General features: G+C 53.4%; 1 protein-coding gene across 1 annotated transcript in view; it reads right to left on the minus strand.

The window, feature by feature from the left end:
- Window positions 1–22574, minus strand: part of dapk1 (death-associated protein kinase 1) — a 185911-nt gene that overhangs the window by 49864 nt on the left and 113473 nt on the right. Inside the window, 6 exon segments of the mRNA XM_064937941.1 lie at window positions 1436–1534; window positions 5369–5467; window positions 5778–5897; window positions 12647–12739; window positions 20628–20717; window positions 20951–20996. Of these exon segments, the coding sequence (XP_064794013.1) occupies window positions 1436–1534; window positions 5369–5467; window positions 5778–5897; window positions 12647–12739; window positions 20628–20717; window positions 20951–20996 (547 nt within the window).

Below are 22574 nucleotides of genomic sequence, written 5' to 3' on the forward strand. Positions count from 1 at the left end.
CTGTGGTGAAACAACATTTTATTTCCACTGAAGCCTTCTGTGACGTAAAACACCAGTGTATTAGCTGATGCCATCCTGGCCAGTCGGTCGGCGTAGTGATCTAGAGAGGTGGAGAGGCACTGAGAAAGGAGGAGTGACGCATCTCCATCAGGGGGAGTGAAGCGTCTCTTGCACAGTCTCCATGGCAACAGCAAATAAAGCAGATGAATCCAGGAATGATTGAACTCTGATGACTGAGCCTCCTGCCTAAAGGCAGTGTGTTAGGACTGGCGTACTATTGTATACTATTGTAGAAGCGTGTAACCGACCGTCATGGACGAAGACCGTCATGAAAATAAACATTAAAACCAAATTATTATTATTTTTTTTTTTAATTTTACCTTAATTTAACCAGGCAAGTCAGTTAAGAACAAATTCTTATTTTCAATGACGGCCTAGGAACAGTGGGTTAACTGCCTGTTCAGGGGCAGAACGACAGATTTGTACCTTGTCAGCTCGGGGATTTGAACTTGCTTGTTACTAGTCCAACACTCTAACCACTAGGCTACCCTAAAGAATATACATTTACTGAACAAACAACTGATTGTAGACTAGATGGCCAGGCTTTCGTGTGACAATTTGACTGGTAAACTCACAATGGCTGCCTGGTATTGTGATGTAATTACTTCCTTGGTAACGTAGAATGTTATTCAAATTATGTTAACTAATGTGGCTCATGCAATTCAAAGCATTTTTTGACAAAGTCAGATGAGTTGACAACAAATCACTGCTCATATTGATGGGCACACTTCCTGCTTTTACTATCTGCTTTTACTTCCCGCTTTTACTTCCCGCTTTTACTTCCCGCTTTTACTATCCCGCTTTTACTTCCCGCTTTACTTCCCGCTTTTACTTCCCGCTTTTACTTCCTGCTTTTACTATCTGCTTTTACTTCCCGCTTTTACTTCCCGCTTTTACTTCCCGCTTTTACTTCCCGCTTTTACTATCTGCTTTTACTTCCCGCTTTTACTTCCCGCTTTTACTTCCCGCTTTTACTTCCCGCTTTTACTTCCCGCTTTTACTTCCCGCTTTTACTTCCCGCTTTTACTTCCCGCTTTTACTTCCCGCTTTTACTTCCCGCTTTTACTTCCCGCTTTTACTATCTGCTTTCACTTCCCGCTTTTACTTCCCGCTTTTACTTCCCGCTTTTACTATCTGCTTTGCTCCTCGCAACGGTTGCTAGTCCACCCATTATGACATCACTGACTTGAATGGGAAAATCATTCTATTCATGGCCAATTTACCATCACCCAAACCTCCATGACCGTCACAGCCGTAGTGTGTGGAGAGGAAGGGGGGTGAGCCGCTCGAGGGGCCTGATGGACTGACGGTCATGGAGGTGTGAAGTGTGATGTGATCGTGGTATTCAGGGCCTGGGATGAGTGTGGGGAATCACCTTATCTTGGACGTCCAGAGGGCAGGTCTTTTCATGCAGGAACCTGAGGGTCTCCACGTGTCCGTGTCTCCCTGCGTAGTAGATGGCGTTCGCTCCACTCTGAGGTTCAATGGGTACAGTGAGACACTGGGATGTGCAGCACAAATGGTTCACATGGGCACCATGCGATTACTTAAGCTACATTAGAATGGTCTGTAGTGTGTCTGTTCCTCATCCCACCCCATCCCACCTCACCCCACCCCACCTCATCCCACCTCACCCCATCCCACCTCACCTCATCCCACCCCACCTCACCCCATCCCACCCCACCCCACCTCACCCCATCCCACCCCACCTTACCCCACCTCACCTCACCTCACCCCACCTCACCCCATCTCACCTCATCCCACCTCACCCCATCTCACCTCATCCCATCTCACCCCACCCCACCTCACCCCATCCCACCTCACCCCATCTCACCCCACCTCATCCCCTCACCTCATCCCAACTCACCTCATCCCACCTCACCTCATCCCACCTCATCACACCTCATCTCATCACACCGCACCTTTTCCCACCTCACCTCATCCCACCTCACCCCACCTCATCACACCTCATCACACCCCACCTCACCTCATCCCACCTCACCTTATCCAATCCAGCTAGACGGCTGGTTTAACAACGAGCCTTCAAATATTCTCCACCTTTCAAAACACTCCCTCACATTTAATCAAAGGAAGCCAAAAACAGTTTGAACTTCTATGAACATTTGATAATATCTACACTACCGTTCAAAAGTTTGGGGTCAATTAGAAATATCCTTGTTTTTTAAAGAAACATTTTTGTCCATTAAAATAGCATCAAATTGATCAGAAATACAGTGTAGACATTGTTAATGTTGTAAATGACTATTGTAGCTGGAAACGGCAGATTTTTAAAGGAATATCTACATAGGCAAACAGAGGCCCATTATCAACAACCATCACTCCTGTGTTCCAATGGCACGTTGTGTTAGCTAATCCGAGTTTATCATGTTAAAAGGCTAATTGATCATTAGAAAACCCTTTTGCAATTATGTTAGCACAGCTGAAAACTGTTGTCCTGATTAAAGAAGCAATAAAACTGGCCTTCTTTAGACTGGTTGAGTGTCAGCATTTGTGGGTTCGATTTCAGGCTCAAAATGTCCAGAAACAAAGAACTTTCTTCTGAAACTCATCAGTCTATTCTTGTTCTGAGAAATGAAGGCTATTCCATGCAAGAAATTGCTAAGAAGCTGAAAATCTCGTACAACGCTGTGTACTACTCCCTTCACAGAACAGTGCAAACTGGCCCTAACCAGAATAGAAAGAGTGGGAGGCCCCGGTGCACAACTGAGCAAGAGGACAAGTACATTAGTGTCTAGTTTGAGAAACAGACACTTCACAAGTCCTCAACTGGCAGCTTCATTAAATAGTACCCACAAAACACCAGTGTCAATGTCAACAGAAGAGGCGACTCCGGGATGCTGGCCTTCTAGGCAGAGTTCCTCTGTCCAGTCTCAACATCAATAGTGAAGAGGCGACTCCAGGATGCTGGCCTTCTAGGCAGAGTTCCTCTGTCCAGTCCCAACGTCAACAGTGAAGAGGAGACTCCGGGATGCTCGCCTTCTAGGCAGAGTTCCTCTGTCCAGTCTCAACGTCAACAGTGAAGAGGCGACTCCGGGATGCTGGCCTTCTAGGCAGAATTCCTCTGTCCAGTGTCTGTATTCTTTTGCCCATCTTAATCTTTTATTTTTATTGGCCAGTCTGAGATATGGCTTTTTCTTTGCAACTCTGCCTAGAAGGCCAGCATCCCGCAGTCGCCTCTTCACTCTTGACGTTGAGACTGGTGTTTTGCGGGTAATGTTTAATGAAGCTGCCTGTTGAGGAATTGTGGCCATGTTGAGCCTGTAATTGAACCCACAAATGCTGATGCTCCAGATACTCAACTAGTCTAAAGAAGGTCAGTTGTATTGATTCTTTAATCAGAACAACAGTTTTCAGCTGTGCTAACATAATTGCAAAAGGGTTTTCTAATGATCAATTAGAACTTTAAAATGATAAACACAATGTGACATTGGAACACAGGAGTGATGGTTGCTGATAATGGGTCTCTGTACGCCTATGTAGATATTCCATGAAAAATCCAGCCACAATAGTAATTTACAACATTAACAATGTCTCCACTGTATTTCGGATCAATTTGATGTTATTTTCATGGACAAAACATGTGGGCATTTCTAAGTGACCCCAAACTATTGAACAGAATACATTTTTTATATTCTTGAGTGTCATTAAAATGAAACCCAAATTAAGAAGTCAACTGTGTGTTTTTTTGTGTGTGTGTACCTTGTCGTGGTAGTGTGTGTACCTTGTCGTGGTAGTGTGTGTACCTTGTCGTGGTAGTGTGTGTACCTTGTCGTGGTAGCGTGTGTACCTTGTCGTGGTAGCGTGTGTACCTTGTCGTGGTAGTGTGTGTGTACCTTGTTGTGGTAGCGTGTGTGTACCTTGTCGTGGTAGTGTGTGTACCTTGTCGTGGTAGCGTGTGTACCTTGTCGTGGTAGCGTGTGTACCTTGTCGTGGTAGTGTGTGTACCTTGTCGTGGTAGTGTGTGTACCTTGTCGTGGTAGTGTGTGTACCTTGTCGTGGTCGTGTGTGTGTACCTTGTCGTGGTAGTGTGTGTACCTTGTCGTGGTAGTGTGTGTACCTTGTCGTGGTCGTGTGTGTGTACCTTGTCGTGGTAGTGTGTGTACCTTGTCGTGGTAGCGTGTGTGTACCTTGTCGTGGTAGTGTGTGTGTACCTTGTCGTGGTAGCGTGTGTACCTTGTCGTGGTAGCGTGTGTACCTTGTCGTGGTAGTGTGTGTGTACCTTGTTGTGGTAGCGTGTGTGTACCTTGTCGTGGTAGTGTGTGTACCTTGTCGTGGTAGCGTGTGTACCTTGTCGTGGTAGCGTGTGTACCTTGTCGTGGTAGTGTGTGTACCTTGTCGTGGTAGTGTGTGTACCTTGTCGTGGTAGCGTGTGTACCTTGTCGGGGTCGTGTGTGTGTACCTTGTCGTGGTAGTGTGTGTACCTTGTCGTGGTAGTGTGTGTACGTGGTCGTGTGTGTGTACCTTGTCGTGGTAGTGTGTGTACCTTGTCGTGGTAGCGTGTGTGTACCTTGTCGTGGTAGTGTGTGTACCTTGTCGTGGTCGTGTGTGTGTACCTTGTCGTGGTAGTGTGTGTACCTTGTCGTGGTAGCGTGTGTGTACCTTGTCGTGGTAGTGTGTGTACCTTGTCGTGGTAGTGTGTGTGTGTGTGAACCTTGTCGTGGTAGTGTGTGTACCTTGTCGTGGTAGTGTGTACCTTGTCGTGGTAGTGTGTGTACCTTGTCGTGGTAGTGTGTGTACCTTGTCGTGGTAGTGTGTGTACCTTGTCGTGGTCGTGTGTGTGTACCTTGTCGTGGTAGTGTGTGTACCTTGTCGTGGTAGCGTGTGTACCTTGTCGTGGTAGTGTGTACCTTGTTGTGGTAGTGTGTGTACCTTGTCGTGGTAGCGTGTGTACCTTGTCGTGGTAGTGTGTGTACCTTGTCGTGGTAGCGTGTGTACCTTGTCGTGGTAGCGTGTGTACCTTGTCGTGGTAGCGTGTGTACCTTGTCGTGGTAGTGTGTGTACCTTGTCGTGGTAGTGTGTGTACCTTGTCGTGGTAGCGTGTGTACCTTGTCGTGGTAGCGTGTGTACCTTGTCGTGGTAGAGTGTGTACCTTGTCGTGGTAGTGTGTGTACCTTGTCGTGGTAGTGTGTGTACCTTGTCGTGGTAGTGTGTGTACCTTGTCGTGGTAGCGTGTGTACCTTGTCGTAGTAGCGTGTGTACCTTGTCGTGGTAGCGTGTGTACCTTGTCGTGGTAGTGTGTGTACCTTGTCGTGGTAGTGTGTGTACCTTGTCGTGGTAGTGTGTGTACCTTGTCGTGGGCCTGTATCTCAGCTCCTTTCCCCATCAGCACATCGATGATCTGAATGTTCCCACAGCCTGCTGCAATCAGGAGGGGGGGAGTCCCGTTCTACCCACACACACATTAACATGAGATCAGTGAATGTACACACATTATACTGTACACACACGGTGAGAGCTGGAGAAAAGATCAAAAGACAGACTGTTAGTGGGATGATGATTAGATAGATGAGAGGGTTAATAGGAGAATAAATGTAACAAACATTATTACATTGGTTAACACACACACACACACACACACACACACACACACACACACACACACACACACACACACACACACACACACACACACACACACACACACACACACACACACACACACACACACACAGAGAGGGACAGAGCTGTGTTCTCACCTTGTTGGGCTGGTTAAGGTCATAGCTGGTCAGTGAGGTCAGAAGGTGCTGCAGGCCAGGTACGTTGTTGTCGTTTATTGCATGGATTATAGCCTTCATCACAAAGGAGTCTTCCTCATCCTGTTGACACACAACAGGGGGTAATTTTGTTTCCATCAGGTGTATGGTATCATGCCACAGGCTCAGGTAACAGGGATAATATGCTCTAGTGTTATAGTAACAGCTGGATGTGACCCTGAATTAAGTCCCTCAGAAAAACATGTTCTGTACTGGGGAGGGACAGACCGAGAGGGGGGTGGGGAGGGACAGACCGAGAGGGGGTGGGGAGGGACAGACAGAGAGGGGGGTGGGGAGGGACAGACAGAGAGGGGGGTGGGGAGGGACAGACAGAGAGGGGGTGGGGAGGGACAGACAGAGAGGGGGGTGGGGAGGGACAGACAGACAGAGAGGGGGTGGGGAGGGACAGAGAGACAGAGAGGGGGGGTGGGGAGGGACAGACAGAGAGGGGGTGGGGAGGGACAGACCGAGAGGGGGTGGGGAGGGACAGACAGAGAGGGGGGTGGGGAGGGACAGACCGAGAGGGGGTGGGGAGGGACAGACAGAGAGGGGGGTGGGGAGGGACAGACAGAGAGGGGGTGGGGAGGGACAGACAGACAGAGAGGGGGGGGTGGGGAGGGACAGAGAGACAGAGAGGGGGTGGGGAGGGACAGACAGAGAGGGGGGTGGGGAGGGACAGACCGAGAGGGGGTGGGGAGGGACAGACAGAGAGGGGGTGGGGAGGGACAGACAGAGAGGGGGGTGGGGAGGGACAGACAGAGAGGGGGGGGGGGGAGGGACAGACAGAGAGGGGGGTGGGGAGGGACAGACAGACAGAGAGGGGGTGGGGGGAGGGACAGACAGAGAGGGGGTGGGGGAGGGACAGACAGAGAGGGGGTGGGGAGGGACAGACAGAGAGGGGGTGGGGAGGGACAGACAGAGAGGGGGTGGGGGAGGGACAGACAGAGAGGGGGTGGGGAGGGACAGACAGAGGGGGGGTGGGGAGGGACAGACAGAGAGGGGGGTGGGGGGGAGGGACAGACAGAGAGGGGGTGGGGAGGGACAGACAGACAGAGAGGGGGGTGGGGAGGGACAGACAGAGAGGGGGTGGGGAGGGACAGACAGAGAGGGGGGGGGGGAGGGGAGAGGGACAGACAGAGAGGGGGTGGGGAGGGACAGACAGAGAGGGGGGGTGGGGAGGGACAGACAGAGAGGGGAGAGGGGGTGGGGGAGGGACAGACAGAGAGGGGGTGGGGAGGGACAGACAGAGAGGGGGTGGGGAGGGACAGACAGACAGAGGGGGGTGGGGAGGGACAGACAGAGAGGGGGGGGGAGGGACAGACAGAGAGGGGGGTGGGGAGGGACAGACAGAGAGGGGGTGGGGAGGGACAGACAGAGAGGGGGGGAGGGACAGGGGAGGGGAGGGACAGACAGAGAGGGGGGTGGGGAGGGACAGACAGAGAGGGGGGTGGGGAGGGACAGACAGAGGGGGGTGGGGGAGGGACAGACAGAGAGGGGGGTGGGGAGGGACAGACAGAGAGGGGGTGGGGAGGGACAGACAGAGAGGGGGGTGGGGAGGGACAGACAGAGAGGGGGGTGGGGAGGGACAGACAGAGAGGGGGTGGGAGGAGGGACAGGAGGGACAGACAGAGAGGGGGGTGGGGAGGGACAGACAGAGAGGGGGTGGGGAGGGACAGACAGAGAGGGGGGTGGGGAGGGACAGACAGAGAGGGGGGTGGGGAGGGAAAGACAGAGAGGGGGGGTGGGGAGGGACAGACAGAGAGGGGGTGGGGAGGGACAGACAGAGAGGGGGGTGGGGAGGGACAGACAGAGAGGGGGTGGGGAGGGACAGACAGAGAGGGGGTGGGGGAGGGACAGAGAGGGGGTGGGGAGGGACAGACAGAGAGGGGGTGGGGAGGGACAGACAGAGAGAGGGGGTGGGGAGGGACAGACAGAGAGGGGGTGGGGAGGGACAGACAGACAGAGAGGGGGTGGGGAGGGAAAGACAGAGAGGGGGTGGGGAGGGACAGACAGACAGAGGGAGGGGTGGGGAGGGACAGACAGAGAGGGGGGTGGGGAGGGACAGACAGAGAGGGGGGGGGGGAGGGACAGACAGACAGAGGGGGGGGGGGAGGGACAGACAGCAGAGAGGGGGTGGGGAGGGACAGACAGAGAGGGGGTGGGGAGGGACAGACAGAGAGGGGGTGGGGAGGGACAGACAGAGAGGGGGGGGGGGAGGGACAGACAGAGAGGGGGTGGGGAGGGACAGACAGAGAGGGGGTGGGGAGGGACAGACAGAGGGGGGGGGAGGGACAGACAGAGAGGGGGGTGGGGAGGGACAGACAGAGAGGGGGTGGGGAGGGACAGACAGACAGAGGGAGGGACAGACAGACAGAGGGGGTGGGGAGGGACAGACAGAGAGGGGGGTGGGGAGGGACAGACAGAGAGGGGGGGTGGGGAGGGACAGACAGAGAGGGGGGTGGGGAGGGACAGACAGAGAGGGGGGAGGGACAGGGAGGGACAGACAGAGAGGGGGTGGGGAGGGACAGACAGAGAGGGGGTGGGGAGGGACAGACAGAGAGGGGGTGGGGAGGGACAGACAGAGAGGGGGGTGGGGAGGGACAGACAGAGAGGGGGTGGGGAGGGACAGACAGAGAGGGGGTGGGGAGGGACAGACAGAGAGGGGGGTGGGGAGGGACAGACAGAGGGACAGAGAGGGGGGGTGGGGAGGGACAGACAGAGAGGGGGGGGGAGGGACAGACAGAGAGGGGGGTGGGGAGGGACAGACAGAGAGGGGGTGGGGGGAGGGACAGACAGACAGAGGGGGGTGGGGAGGGACAGACAGAGGGGGGGTGGGGGAGGGACAGACAGAGAGGGGGGGTGGGGAGGGACAGACAGAGAGGGGGTGGGGAGGGACAGACAGAGAGGGGGAGGGGGGTGGGACAGACAGAGAGGGGGTGGGGAGGGACAGACAGAGAGGGGGTGGGGAGGGACAGACAGAGAGGGGGGTGGGGAGGGACAGACAGAGAGGGGGACAGACAGAGAGGGGGGTGGGGAGGGACAGACAGAGAGGGGGTGGGGAGGGACAGACAGAGAGGGGGGTGGGGAGGGACAGACAGAGAGGGGGGTGGGGAGGGACAGACAGAGAGGGGGTGGGGAGGGACAGACAGAGAGGGGGTGGGGAGGGACAGACAGAGAGGGGGTGGGGAGGGACAGACAGAGAGGGGGGGGGGGAGGGACAGACAGAGAGGGGGGGTGGGGAGGGACAGACAGAGAGGGGGTGGGGAGGGACAGACAGAGGGGGGTGGGGAGGGACAGACAGAGGGGGTGGGGGGGGACAGACAGAGGGGGTGGGGAGGGACAGACAGAGAGGGGGGTGGGGAGGGACAGACAGAGAGGGGGTGGGGAGGGACAGACAGAGAGGGGGTGGGGAGGGACAGACAGAGAGGGGGGGTGGGGAGGGACAGACAGAGAGGGGGGTGGGGAGGGACAGACAGACAGAGAGAGGGGTGGGGAGGGACAGACAGAGAGGGGGGTGGGGAGGGACAGACAGAGAGGGGGTGGGGAGGGACAGACAGAGAGGGGGTGGGGAGGGACAGACAGAGAGGGGGTGGGGAGGGACAGAGAGGGGGGGGGGGAGGGACAGACAGAGAGGGGGTGGGGAGGGACAGACAGAGAGGGGGTGGGGAGGGACAGACAGAGAGAGGGGGTGGGGAGGGACAGACAGAGAGGGGGGTGGGGAGGGACAGACAGAGAGGGGGGGGGGAGGGACAGACAGAGAGGGGGTGGGGAGGGACAGACAGAGGGGGGTGGGGAGGGACAGACAGAGAGGGGGTGGGGAGGGACAGACAGAGGGACAGACAGAGGGGGGTGGGGAGGGACAGACAGAGAGGGGGGTGGGGAGGGACAGACAGAGAGGGGGTGGGGAGGGACAGACAGAGAGGGGGGGTGGGGAGGGACAGACAGAGAGGGGGTGGGGAGGGACAGACAGAGAGGGGGTGGGGAGGGACAGACAGAGAGGGGGTGGGGAGGGACAGACAGAGAGGGGGTGGGGAGGGACAGACAGAGAGGGGGGTGGGGAGGGACAGACAGAGGGGGACAGAGAGGGGGGGAGGGACAGACAGAGAGAGGGGGGGAGGGACAGACAGAGGGGGGTGGGGAGGACAGACAGAGGGGGTGGGGAGGGACAGACAGAGAGGGGTGGGAGGGGGACAGACAGAGAGGGGGTGGGGAGGGACAGACAGAGAGGGGGGTGGGGAGGGACAGACAGAGAGGGGGGTGGGGAGGGACAGACAGAGAGGGGGGTGGGGAGGGACAGACAGAGAGGGGGTGGGGAGGGACAGACAGAGAGGGGGTGGGGAGGGACAGACAGAGGGGGGGTGGGGAGGGACAGACAGACAGACAGGGGGGGTGGGGAGGGACAGACAGAGAGGGGGGTGGGGAGGGACAGACAGAGAGGGGGTGGGGAGGGACAGACAGAGAGGGGGGGTGGGGAGGGACAGACAGAGAGGGGGGTGGGGAGGGACAGACAGACAGACAGAGAGGGGGGGTGGGGAGGGACAGACAGAGAGGGGGTGGGGAGGGACAGACAGAGAGGACAGGGGGGGTGGGGAGGGACAGACAGAGAGGGGGTGGGGAGGGACAGACAGAGAGGGGGTGGGGAGGGACAGACAGAGGGGGGGTGGGGAGGGACAGACAGAGAGGGGGTGGGGAGGGACAGACAGAGAGGGGGGGTGGGGAGGGACAGACAGACAGAGACAGGGACAGACAGAGAGGGGGTGGGGAGGGACAGACAGAGAGGGGGTGGGGAGGGACAGACAGAGAGGGGGGTGGGGAGGGACAGACAGAGAGGGGGAGGGGGTGGGGAGGGACAGACAGAGGGGGGGTGGGGAGGGACAGACAGAGAGGGGGTGGGGAGGGACAGACAGAGAGGGGGGTGGGGAGGGACAGACAGAGAGGGGGGGTGGGGAGGGACAGACAGAGAGGGGGTGGGGAGGGACAGACAGACAGAGGGGGGGGTGGGGAGGGACAGACAGAGAGGGGACAGAGAGGGGGGGGAGGGACAGACAGAGAGGGGGGGGGGAGGGGGGTGGGGAGACAGAGAGGGGGTGGGGAGGGACAGACAGAGAGGGACAGACAGAGGGGGGGGGGGGAGGGACAGACAGAGAGGGGGTGGGGAGGGACAGACAGAGAGGGGGGTGGGGAGGGACAGACAGAGAGGGGGTGGGGAGGGAAAGACAGAGAGGGGGTGGGGAGGGACAGACAGAGGACAGGGACAGACAGAGGGGGGTGGGGAGGGACAGACAGAGAGGGGGTGGGGAGGGACAGACAGAGGGGGGGGGGAGGGACAGACAGAGAGGGGGGTGGGGAGGGACAGACAGAGAGGGGGGGTGGGGAGGGACAGACAGAGAGGGGGTGGGGAGGGACAGACAGAGAGGGGGTGGGGAGGGACAGACAGAGAGGGGGTGGGGAGGGACAGACAGACAGAGGGGGGTGGGGAGGGACAGACAGAGAGGGGGGTGGGGAGGGACAGACAGAGAGAGGGACAGACAGAGAGGGGTGGGGAGGGACAGACAGAGAGGGGGTGGGGAGGGACAGACAGAGAGGGGGTGGGGAGGGACAGACAGAGAGGGGGTGGGGAGGGACAGACAGAGAGGGGGTGGGGAGGGACAGACAGACAGACAGAGAGGGGGGTGGGGAGGGACAGACAGAGAGGGGGTGGGGAGGGACAGACAGAGAGGGGGGGGGGGAGGGACAGACAGAGAGGGGGTGGGGAGGGACAGACAGAGGGGGGGTGGGGAGGGACAGACAGAGGGGGAGGGACAGACAGAGGGGGGTGGGGAGGGACAGACAGAGAGGGACAGACAGAGGGGGTGGGGAGGGACAGACAGAGAGGGGGGTGGGGAGGGACAGACAGAGAGGGGGGGAGGGACAGACAGGGGGAGGGACAGACAGAGAGGGGGTGGGGAGGGACAGACAGAGAGGGGGTGGGGAGGGACAGACAGAGAGGGGGGGGGACAGACAGAGAGGGGGTGGGGAGGGACAGACAGACAGAGGGGGTGGGGAGGGACAGACAGAGAGGGGGGTGGGGAGGGACAGACAGAGAGGGGGTGGGGAGGGGAGGGACAGACAGACAGAGAGGGGGTGGGGAGGGACAGACAGACAGAGGGGGGGTGGGGAGGGACAGACAGAGGGGGGGGGGAGGGAAAGACAGAGGGGGGGGTGGGGAGGGACAGACAGAGAGGGGGTGGGGAGGGACAGACAGAGAGGGGGTGAGGAGGGACAGACAGAGAGGGGGGTGGGGAGGGACAGACAGAGAGGGGGTGGGGAGGGACAGACAGAGAGGGGGTGGGGAGGGACAGACAGAGAGGGGGGTGGGGAGGGACAGACAGAGAGGGGGTGGGGAGGGACAGACAGAGAGGGGGTGGGGAGGGACAGACAGAGAGGGGGTGGGGAGGGACAGACAGAGAGGGGGTGGGGAGGGACAGACAGAGAGGGGGGTGGGGAGGGACAGACAGTAGTTTCAGGAAGTTTCAGGAAGTAACCAACTGTGTAAAGTTTAGATAGGTAAATTGATAACACTGATAACACATAAGGCAAATCACTAACCTTCAACAGGTATGTGGGTGGGGAGGGACAGACAGAGAGGGGGGTTCTCTATACTTTTAAATGGTACTTCATAAGGATCTGACTAAACGTAGGGCACCACCACATAGGGAACAGGGTGGAATAGAGTTGTCTCAGATCTTACCGGTGGGTGTGATTTTGTGTATGTATATGAATGTGTGTGTGTGTGTGTGTGTGTGTGTGTCTAAGACAGGGGTTGTTCTTACCAGCGTGTCATCACTGCGAGCCACACTGATGTTGCTTCGAGACAGGAAGGAGCGAGAGAGACGGTTACACAACGAGATGAGGCGCACCGATTGCTGGAAGATAGGAGAGAAGAAACAGAATATTAGGATGGAGGAGACAAGAGAATGTTAGTTTTTCCTAGACACCGTGCTTCTACACCTGCATTGCTTGCTGTTTGGGGTTTTAGGCTGGGTTTCTATACAGCACTTTGAGATATCAGCTGATGTAAGAAGGGCTATATAAATACATTTGATGTTGTGCAGTGAGCTCATCCTAACACCCCCAGAGCTCACTACGCCACACCCCCAGAGCTCACTACGCCACACCCCCAGAGCGCACTACGCCACACCCAGAGAGCTCACTACGCCACACCCAGAGAGCTCACTACGCCACACCCAGAGAGCTCACTACGCCACACCCAGAGAGCTCACTACGCCACACCAAAGAGGTCACTACTCCACACCCAAGAGGTCACTACTCCACACCCAAGAGGTCACTACTCCACACCCAAGAGGTCACTACTCCACACCCAAGAGGTCACTACTCCACACCCAAGAGGTCACTACTCCACACCCAAGAGGTCACTACGCCACACCCAAGAGATCACTACGCCACACCCAAGAGGTCACTACTCCACACCCAAGAGGTCACTACTCCACACCCAAGAGGTCACTACGCCACACCCAAGAGGTCACTACTCCACACCCAAGAGGTCACTACGCCACACCCAAGAGGTCACTACGCCACACCCAAGAGGTCACTACGCCACACCCAAGAGGTCACTACGCCACACCCAAGAGGTCACTACTCCACACCCAAGAGGTCACTACGCCACACCCAAGAGGTCACTACGCCACACCCAAGAGGTCACTACGCCACACCCAAGAGGTCACTACGCCACACTCCCAGAACTCACTAAACAAGAGAGAGAAGGAAGGAGAGAGAAGGAGAGAGAGAGAGAGAGAGAGAGAGAGAGAGGGAGAGAGAGAGAAGGAAGGAGAGAGAAGGAGAGAGAGAGAGGAGAGAGAGAGAGGAGAGAGAGAGAAGGAAGGAGAGAGAGAGAGAGAGGAGAGAGAGAGAGAAGGAAGGAGAGAGAGAGAGAAGGAGAGAGAGAGAGAAAGAAGGAGAGAGAGAGAGAAGGAAGGAGAGAGAGAGAGAGAGGAAGGAGAGAGAGAGAGGAAGGAGAGAGAGAGAGAGAAGGAAGGAGAGAGAGAGAGGAGAGAGAGAGAAGGAAGGAGAGAGAGAGAGAGAGAGAGAGAGAGAGAGAGAGAGAAGGAGAGAGAGAGAGAGAGAGAGAGAGTTCCGGGTTCCGGGTTGGAGCGAGCGGTCGCATCTACACTTCGGTCCGCAGGTAGTATAACTTTTCATTACATTTCCATTACATTTCATTATAGTACAACGGTTTGATTTGTCTAATCTTAGCAATTTCTTCTTAGCTAGCTACATAGCCGTCTTTGTATCAAAGATAATTGCGTAATTATCGTATTTCGTCGTCCTAACGTAGTCTACACTGCTATCTGCCCAGCAGCTAGCTAACGTCTACCGTCTACTAGCACTGTAGAAACTATTACACTCAACTGAACGACTCGATTAGTGTAGTGTTAGCTAGCTACATAGTTGTCTTTGCTGTCTTCGTATCCAAGATAATTGTGTAGTCTAGAGTGTGTAGACTTAGAGTGATTATCTTAATTTACCGAGGTTAGCTAGCCAGCTATTTGTCGTCCTTAACGTAAGAGATACTGCTAGCTAGCTAGCCAACAGCTAGCCAACGTCTACCGAATTAACTTCAACAACCCGGTCAACATTCCGCTTCGCTCCACAGGTAGTATCACATTTTCATTTCACTTCATTACAGTACAACGGTTTGATTTGTTTGATCGTAGCTAGCTAGCTACATAGCCGTCTTTGTATCTAAGACAATTGTGTAGTCTAGAGCGAGTTTCTAGGTTAGCTAGCCAGCTATTGTCGTTCTTTTAACGTACGTAACGTAATCAACACTGCTAGCTAGCCAGCTAGTCCCCGAATAGCAGCACTGTAGAAACTATTACACTCGACGGAACGACTTGATTAGTGTAGTGTCAACAACGCAGCCACTGCCAGCTAGCCTACTCCAGCAGTACTGTATCATTTCAATCATTTTAGTCAATAAGATTCTTGCTACGTAAGCGTAACTTTCTGAACATTCGAGACGTGTAGTCCACTTGTCATTCCAATCTCCTTTGCATTAGCGTAGCCTCTTCTGTAGCCTGTCAACTATGTGTCTATCTATCCCTGTTCTCTCCTCTCTGCACAGACCATACAAACGCTCCACACCGCGTGGCCGCGGCCACCCTAATCTGGTGGTCCCAGCGCGCACGACCCACGTGGAGTTCCAGGTCTCCGGTAGCCTCTGGAACTGCCGATCTGCGGCCAACAAGGCAGAGTTCATCTCAGCCTATGCCTCCCTCCAGTCCCTCGACTTCTTGGCACTGACGGAAACATGGACCACCACAGATAACACTGCTACTCCCACTGCTCTCTCTTCGTCCTCCCACGTGTTCTCGCACCCCCCGAGAGCTTCTGGTCAGCGGGGTGGTGGCACCGGGATCCTCATCTCTCCCAAGTGGCCATTCTCTCTTTCTCCCCTTACCCATCTGTCTATCGCCTCCTTTGAATTCCATGCTGTCACAGTTACCAGCCCTTTCAAGCTTAACATCCTTATCATTTATCGCCCTCCAGGTTCCCTCGGAGAGTTCATCAATGAGCTTGATAAGCTCCTTTCCTGAGGACGGCTCACCTCTCACAGTCCTGGGCGACTTTAACCTCCCCACGTCTACCTTTGACTCATTCCTCTCTACCTCCTTCTTTCCACTCCTCTCCTCTTTTGACCTCACCCTCTCACCTTCCCCCCCTACTCACAAGGCAGGCAATACGCTCGACCTCATCTTTACTAGATGCTGTTCTTCCACTAACCTCATTGCAACTCCCCTCCAAGTCTCCGACCACTACCTTGTATCCTTTTCCCTCTCGCTCTCATCCAACACTTCCCACACTGCCCCTACTCGGATGGTATCGCGCCGTCCCAACCTTCGCTCTCTCTCCCCCGCTACTCTCTCCTCTTCCATCCTATCATCTCTTCACTCTGCTCATACCTTCTCCAACCTATCTCCTGATTCTGCCTCCTCAACCCTCCTCTCTTCCCTTTCTGCATCCTTTGACTCTCTATGTCCCCTATCCTCCAGGCCGGCTCGGTCCTCCCCTCCCGTTCCGTGGTTCGACGACTCATTGCGAGCTCACAGAACAGTGCTCCGGGCAGCCGAGCGGAAATGGAGGAAAACTCGCCTCCCTGCGGACCTGGCATCCTTTCACTCCCTCCTCTCTACATTTTCCTCCTCTGTCTCTGCTGCTAAAGCCACTTTCTACCACTCTAAATTCCAAGCATCTGCCTCTAACCCTAGGAAGCTCTTTGCCACCTTCTCCTCCCTCCTGAATCCTCCTCCCCCTCCCCCTCCCTCTCTGCAGATGACTTCGTCAACCATTTTGAAAAGAAGTTCGACGACATCCGATCCTCGTTTGCTAAGTCAAACGACACCGCTGGTTCTGCTCACACTGCCCTACCCTGTGCTCTGACCTCTTTCTCCCCTCTCTCTCCAGATGAAATCTCGCTTCTTGTGACGGCCGGTCGCCCAACAACCTGCCCGCTTGACCCTATCCCCTCCTCTCTTCTCCAGACCATTTCCGGAGACCTTCTCCCTTACCTCACCTCGCTCATCAACTCATCCCTGACCGCTGGCTACGTCCCTTCCGTCTTCAAGAGAGCGAGAGTTGCACCCCTTCTGAAAAAACCTACACTCGACCCCTCCGATGTCAACAACTACAGACCAGTATCCCTTCTTTCTTTTCTCTCCAAAACTCTTGAACGTGCCGTCCTTGGCCAGCTCTCCCGCTATCTCTCTCAGAATGACCTTCTTGATCCAAATCAGTCAGGTTTCAAGACTAGTCATTCAACTGAGACTGCTCTTCTCTGTATCACGGAGGCGCTCCGCACTGCTAAAGCTAACTCTCTCTCCTCTGCTTTCATCCTTCTAGACCTATCGGCTGCCTTCGATACTGTGAACCATCAGATCCTCCTCTCCACCCTCTCCGAGTTGGGCATCTCCGGCGCGGCCCACGCTTGGATTGCGTCCTACCTGACAGGTCGCTCCTACCAGGTGGCGTGGCGAGAATCTGTCTCCTCGCCACGTGCTCTCACCACTGGTGTCCCCCAGGGCTCTGTTCTAGGCCCTCTCCTATTCTCGCTATACACCAAGTCACTTGGCTCTGTCATAACCTCACATGGTCTCTCCTATCATTGCTAAGCAGACGACACACAATTAATCTTCTCCTTTCCCCTTCTGATGACCAGGTGGCGAATCGCATCTCTGCATGTCTGGCAGACATATCAGTGTGGATGACGGATCACCACCTCAAGCTGAACCTCGGCAAGACGGAGCTGCTCTTCCTCCCGGGGAAGGACTGCCCGTTCCATGATCTCGCCATCACGGTTGACAACTCCATTGTGTCCTCCTCCCAGAGCGCTAAGAACCTTGGCGTGATCCTGGACAACACCCTGTCGTTCTCAACTAACATCATGGCGGTGGCCCGTTCCTGTAGGTTCATGCTCTACAACATCCGCAGAGTACGACCCTGCCTCACACAGGAAGCGGCGCAGGTCCTAATCCAGGCACTTGTCATCTCCCGTCTGGATTACTGCAACTCGCTGTTGGCTGGGCTCCCTGCCTGTGCCATTAAACCCCTACAACTCATCCAGAACGCCGCAGCCCGTCTGGTGTTCAACCTTCCCAAGTTCTCTCACGTCACCCCGCTCCTCCGCTCTCTCCACTGGCTTCCAGTTGAAGCTCGCATCCGCTACAAGACCATGGTGCTTGCCTACGGAGCTGTGAGGGGAACGGCACCGCAGTACCTCCAGGCTCTGATCAGGCCCTACACCCAAACAAGGGCACTGCATTCATCCACCTCTGGCCTGCTCGCCTCCCTACCACTGAGAAAGTACAGTTCCCGCTCAGCCCAGTCAAAACTGTTTGCTGCTCTGGCCCCCCAATGGTGGAACAAACTCCCTCACGACGCCAGGACAGCGGAGTCAATCACCACCTTCCGGAGACACCTGAAACCCCACCTCTTCAAGGAATACCTAGGATAGGATAAAGTAATCCTTCTCACCCCCCCCTTAAATGATTTAGATGCACTATTGTAAAGTGGCTGTTCCACTGGATGTCAGAAGGTGAATTCACCAATTTGTAAGTCGCTCTGGATAAGAGCGTTTGCTAAATGACTTAAATGTAATGTAATGTAGAGTAGGAGAGAAGGAGAGAGAGAAGAAAAACAGGGAGAGAGAGAGATAGAAGAGAGAGGGAGAGAGAGGAAAGAAAAACAGGGAGAGAGAGATAGAAGAGAGAGGGAGAGAGAGAGAAATAGAAGAGATGGAAGAGAGAGTGATACAAAGGCAGAGATAGATAGATGTATAGGGACGGCAGGGTAGCCTCGTGGTTAGAGTGTTGGACTGTGTTGGAGTGTTCTGCCCCTGAACAGGCAGTTAACCCACTGTTCCTAGGCCGTCATTGAAAATAAGAATAAATATAAATATATAGAGAGTGATAAAGACAGAGATAGGAGAGAGATATAAGAGGAAGAGAGAGATAGAAGTGATAGTATATATCAATGATGATAGTATATATCAATGATGTTGCTCTTGCTGCGGGCGATTCCCTGATCCACCTCTACGCAGACGACACCATTCTATATACTTCCGGCCCGTCATTGGACACTGTGCTATCTAACCTCCAAACGAGCTTCAATGCCATACAACACTCCTTCCGTGGCCTCCAACTGCTCTTAAACGCTAGTAAAACCAAATGCATGCTTTTCAACCGATCGCTGCCTGCACCCGCATGCCCGACTAGCATCAGCACACTGGATGGTTCCGACCTTGAATATGTGGACACCTATAAGTACCTAGGTGTCTGGCTAGACTGCAAACTCTCCTTCCAGACCCATATCAAACATCTCCAATCGAAAATCAAATCAAGAGTCGGCTTTCTATTCCGTAACAAAGCCTCCTTCACTCACGCCGCCAAGCTTACCCTAGTAAAACTGACTATCCTACCGATCCTCGACTTCGGCAATGTCATCTACAAAATTGCTTCCAACACTCTTCTCAGCAAACTGGATGCAGTTTATCACAGTGCCATCCGTTTTGTCACTAAAGCACCTTATACTACCCACCACTGCGACTTGTATGCTCTAGTCGGCTGGCCCTCGCTACATATTCGTCGCCAGACCCACTGGCTCCAGGTCGTCTACAAGGCCATGCTAGGTAAAGCTCCGCCTTATCTCAGTTCACTGGTCATGATGGCAACACCCATCCGTAGCACGCGCTCCAGCAGGTGTATCTCACTGATCATCCCTAAAGCCAACACCTCATTCGGCCGCCTTTCGTTCCAGTACTCTGCTGCCTGTGACTGGAACGAATTGCAAAAATCGCTGAAGTTGGAGACCTTTATCTCCCTCACCAACTTCAAACATCAGCTATCTGAGCAGCTAACCGATCGCTGCAGCTGTACATAATCTATTGGTAAATAGCCCACCCATTTTCACCTACCTCATCCCCACAGTTTTTATTTATTTACTTTTCTGCTCTTTTGCACACCAATATCTCTACCTGTACATGATCATTTATCAATCCAGTGTTAATCTGCAATATTGTAATTACTTGCCTACCTCCTCATGCCTTTTGCACACATTGTATATAGACTCCCCTTTTTTTTCTACTGTGTTATTGACTTGTTAATTGTTTACTCCATGTGTAACTCTGTGTTGTCTGTTCACACTGCTATGCTTTATCTTGGCCAGGTCGCAGTTGTAAATGAGAACTTGTTCTCAACTAGCCTACCTGGTTAAATAAAGGTGAAATAAAATAAAAAATAAAGAGAGATAGAAGAGAGAGTGAAAAAGAGACACAGGGAGAGAGAGATAGAAGAGGGAGAGAGAGATAGAGAGGTCATTGTAAAAACACTGTATATATATATATATATATATATAAAATACGACATTTGTAATGTCTTTATTGTTTTGAAACTTCTGTATGTGTGATGTCTACTGTTAATTTTTATTGTTTATTTCACTTGATATATTATCTACCTTACTTGCTTTGGCAATGTTAACACATGTTTCCCATGCCAATAAAGCCCCTTGAATTGAATTGAATTGATAGAAGTGATAGAGAGATAGAAGAGAGAGTGAAAAAGAGACAGAGGGAGAGAGAGAAAGGAGAGAGATAGAAGTGATAGAGAGAAAAGAGAGAGATATAAGTGATAGAGAGATAGAAGAGAGAGTGAAAAAGAGACAGAGGGAGACAGAGATAGAAGAGGGAGAGAGATAGAAGTGAGAGAGATAGAAGAGAGAGTGAAAAAGAGACAGAGGGAGAGAGATAGGAGAGAGATAGAAGTGATAGAGAGATAGAAGAGAGAGAGAGATAGAAGTGATAGAGAGATAGAAGAGAGAGTGAAAAAGAGAGAGGGAGAGAGAGATAGAAGTGATAGAGAGAAGAGAGATAGAAGTGATAGAGATAGAAGAGAGTGTGAAAAAGAGACAGGGAGAGAGATAGGAGAGAGATAGAAGAGGGAGAGAGAGAGATAGAAGTGATAGAGAGATAGAAGAGAGAGTGAAAAAGAGAGAGGGAGAGAGAGATAGGAGAGAGATAGAAGAGGGAGAGAGAGATAGAGAGATATGAGAGAGATAGGTGATAGAGAGATAGAAGAGAGAGAGGGAGATAGGAGAGAGATAGAGGTGATAGAGAGATAGAAGAGAGAGAGGGAGATAGGAGAGAGATAGAGGTGATAGAGAGAAGAGAGAGAGGGAGATAGAGGTGATAGAGGTGATAGAGAGATAGAAGAGAGAGTGAAAAAGAGACTGAGATACATGTACCTTCCATTTCCTCCGAGCAGCAAACTTCTTCAACTTCTCCATGTTGACTGCAGACTCCTTCCTGCTGAGAGCCTGCTGGGAGTCCTTTGGCTGATTGGACAAACAGGAACATGTATGACTAATCAGATCAATAGATTACATCCACTTATCAATACTGTTTTTCATATTGATCATATTGTGTATTTCTGCTACCCTTCGTTTTCAAGTAGGATTTTAGGAAGTGAATGAACACTCATTCCCTGTACGAATTGAATAAAGAAATAACTTAACCTGTGTGTGTGTGTGTGTGTGTGTGTGTGTGTGTGTGTGTGTGTTAGACAGACCTTGATCCAGGGATGGAGCAGACTGTCCTGGATGGTCATTCTCTTTCTAAAAAAGACAGGACAGTCAGGGTTAGGAAAGGAACAGGGGTTAGGAAGGGAACAGGGGTTAGGAAGGGAACAGGGGTTAGGAAGGGAACAGGGGTTAGGAAGAGAACAGGGGTTAGGAAGAGAACAGGGGTTAGGAAGGGAACAGGGGTTAGGAAGGGAACAGGGGTTAGGAAGGGAACAGGGGTTAGGAAGGGAACAGGGGTTAGGAAGGGAACAGGGCTTAGGAAAGGAACAGGGGTTAGGAAGGGAACAGGGCTTAGGAAAGGAACAGGGGTTAGGAAGAGAACAGGGGTTAGGAAGAGAACAGGGGTTAGGAAGGGAACAGGGGTTAGGAAGAGAACAGGGGTTAGGAAGAGAACAGGGGTTAGGAAGGGAACAGGGGTTAGGAAGGGAACAGGGGTTAGGAAGAGAACAGGGGTTAGGAAGAGAACAGGGGTTAGGAAGGGAACAGGGGTTAGGAAAGGAACAGGGGTTAGGAAGGGAACAGGGGTTAGGAAAGGAACAGGGGTTAGGAAGGGAACAGGGCTTAGGAAAGGAACAGGGGTTAGGAAGGGAACAGGGCTTAGGAAAGGAACAAACAATTCATTCCCAACACCGTTGGACAAACGATTAACTTAAAACACTCCTGGACAACTCATGGTGCACACACTATACTTATGGCACACACACACACACACACACACACACACACACACACACACACACACACACACACACACACACACACACACACACACACACACACACACACACACACACACACACACACACACACACACACTATGGTTCCTCTTTCCCTACTCCTCTTAACAGACCATGACTGTTTAATAATAGACCAAGAGCAGCATCACCACAGCAACCCAATCTTCAGTCGGCTGTTGCCTTGGCAACCTCCATTAGGGCTGCTGGGATGATGATAACACCGTCCGTGAGGAGCTCTGACAGTAGCCTACATCAGGTATAAATGTACATTAATGCAGGGGTTTTCAACCTTTCCTTGTCCAGGGACCCCCGGCCAGGCAAACCGGCGACAAAACATGTTTTCCCCCCCAAATGTCGTGCCTTATCATCAGGTGAATGATAATGGCAAGGAGGAGTAATTAACATTTTAAAATGAATAGATTTGGTAGATATTTTTTCATTATGTTGACCTCCCAAAAGGTCATCGGAAGAGGAAGTGTAAACTATCCAGTCTACTAGCTAGAAAGGTCTGGTAAACTATCCAGTCTACTAGCTAGAAAGGTCTGGTAAACTATCCAGTCTACTAGCTAGAAAGGTCTGGTAAACTATCCAGTCTACTAGCTAGAAAGGTCTGGTAAACTATCCAGTCTACTAGCTAGAAAGGTCTGGTAAACTATCCAGTCTACTAGCTAGAAAGGTCTGGTAAGAAAGGTCTGGTAAACTATCCAGTCTACTAGCTAGAAAGGTAAAGGTCTGGTAAACTATCCAGTCTACTAGCGAGAAAGGTAAAGGTCTGGTAAACTATCCAGTCTACTAGCTAGAAAGGTCTGGTAAACTATCCAGTCTACTAGCTAGAAAGGTCTGGTAAACTATCCAGTCTACTAGCTAGAAAGGT

The sequence above is a fragment of the Oncorhynchus masou genome, chromosome 25 (genome assembly GCF_036934945.1).
Source record: "Oncorhynchus masou masou isolate Uvic2021 chromosome 25, UVic_Omas_1.1, whole genome shotgun sequence".
Taxonomy (NCBI): domain Eukaryota; kingdom Metazoa; phylum Chordata; class Actinopteri; order Salmoniformes; family Salmonidae; genus Oncorhynchus; species Oncorhynchus masou.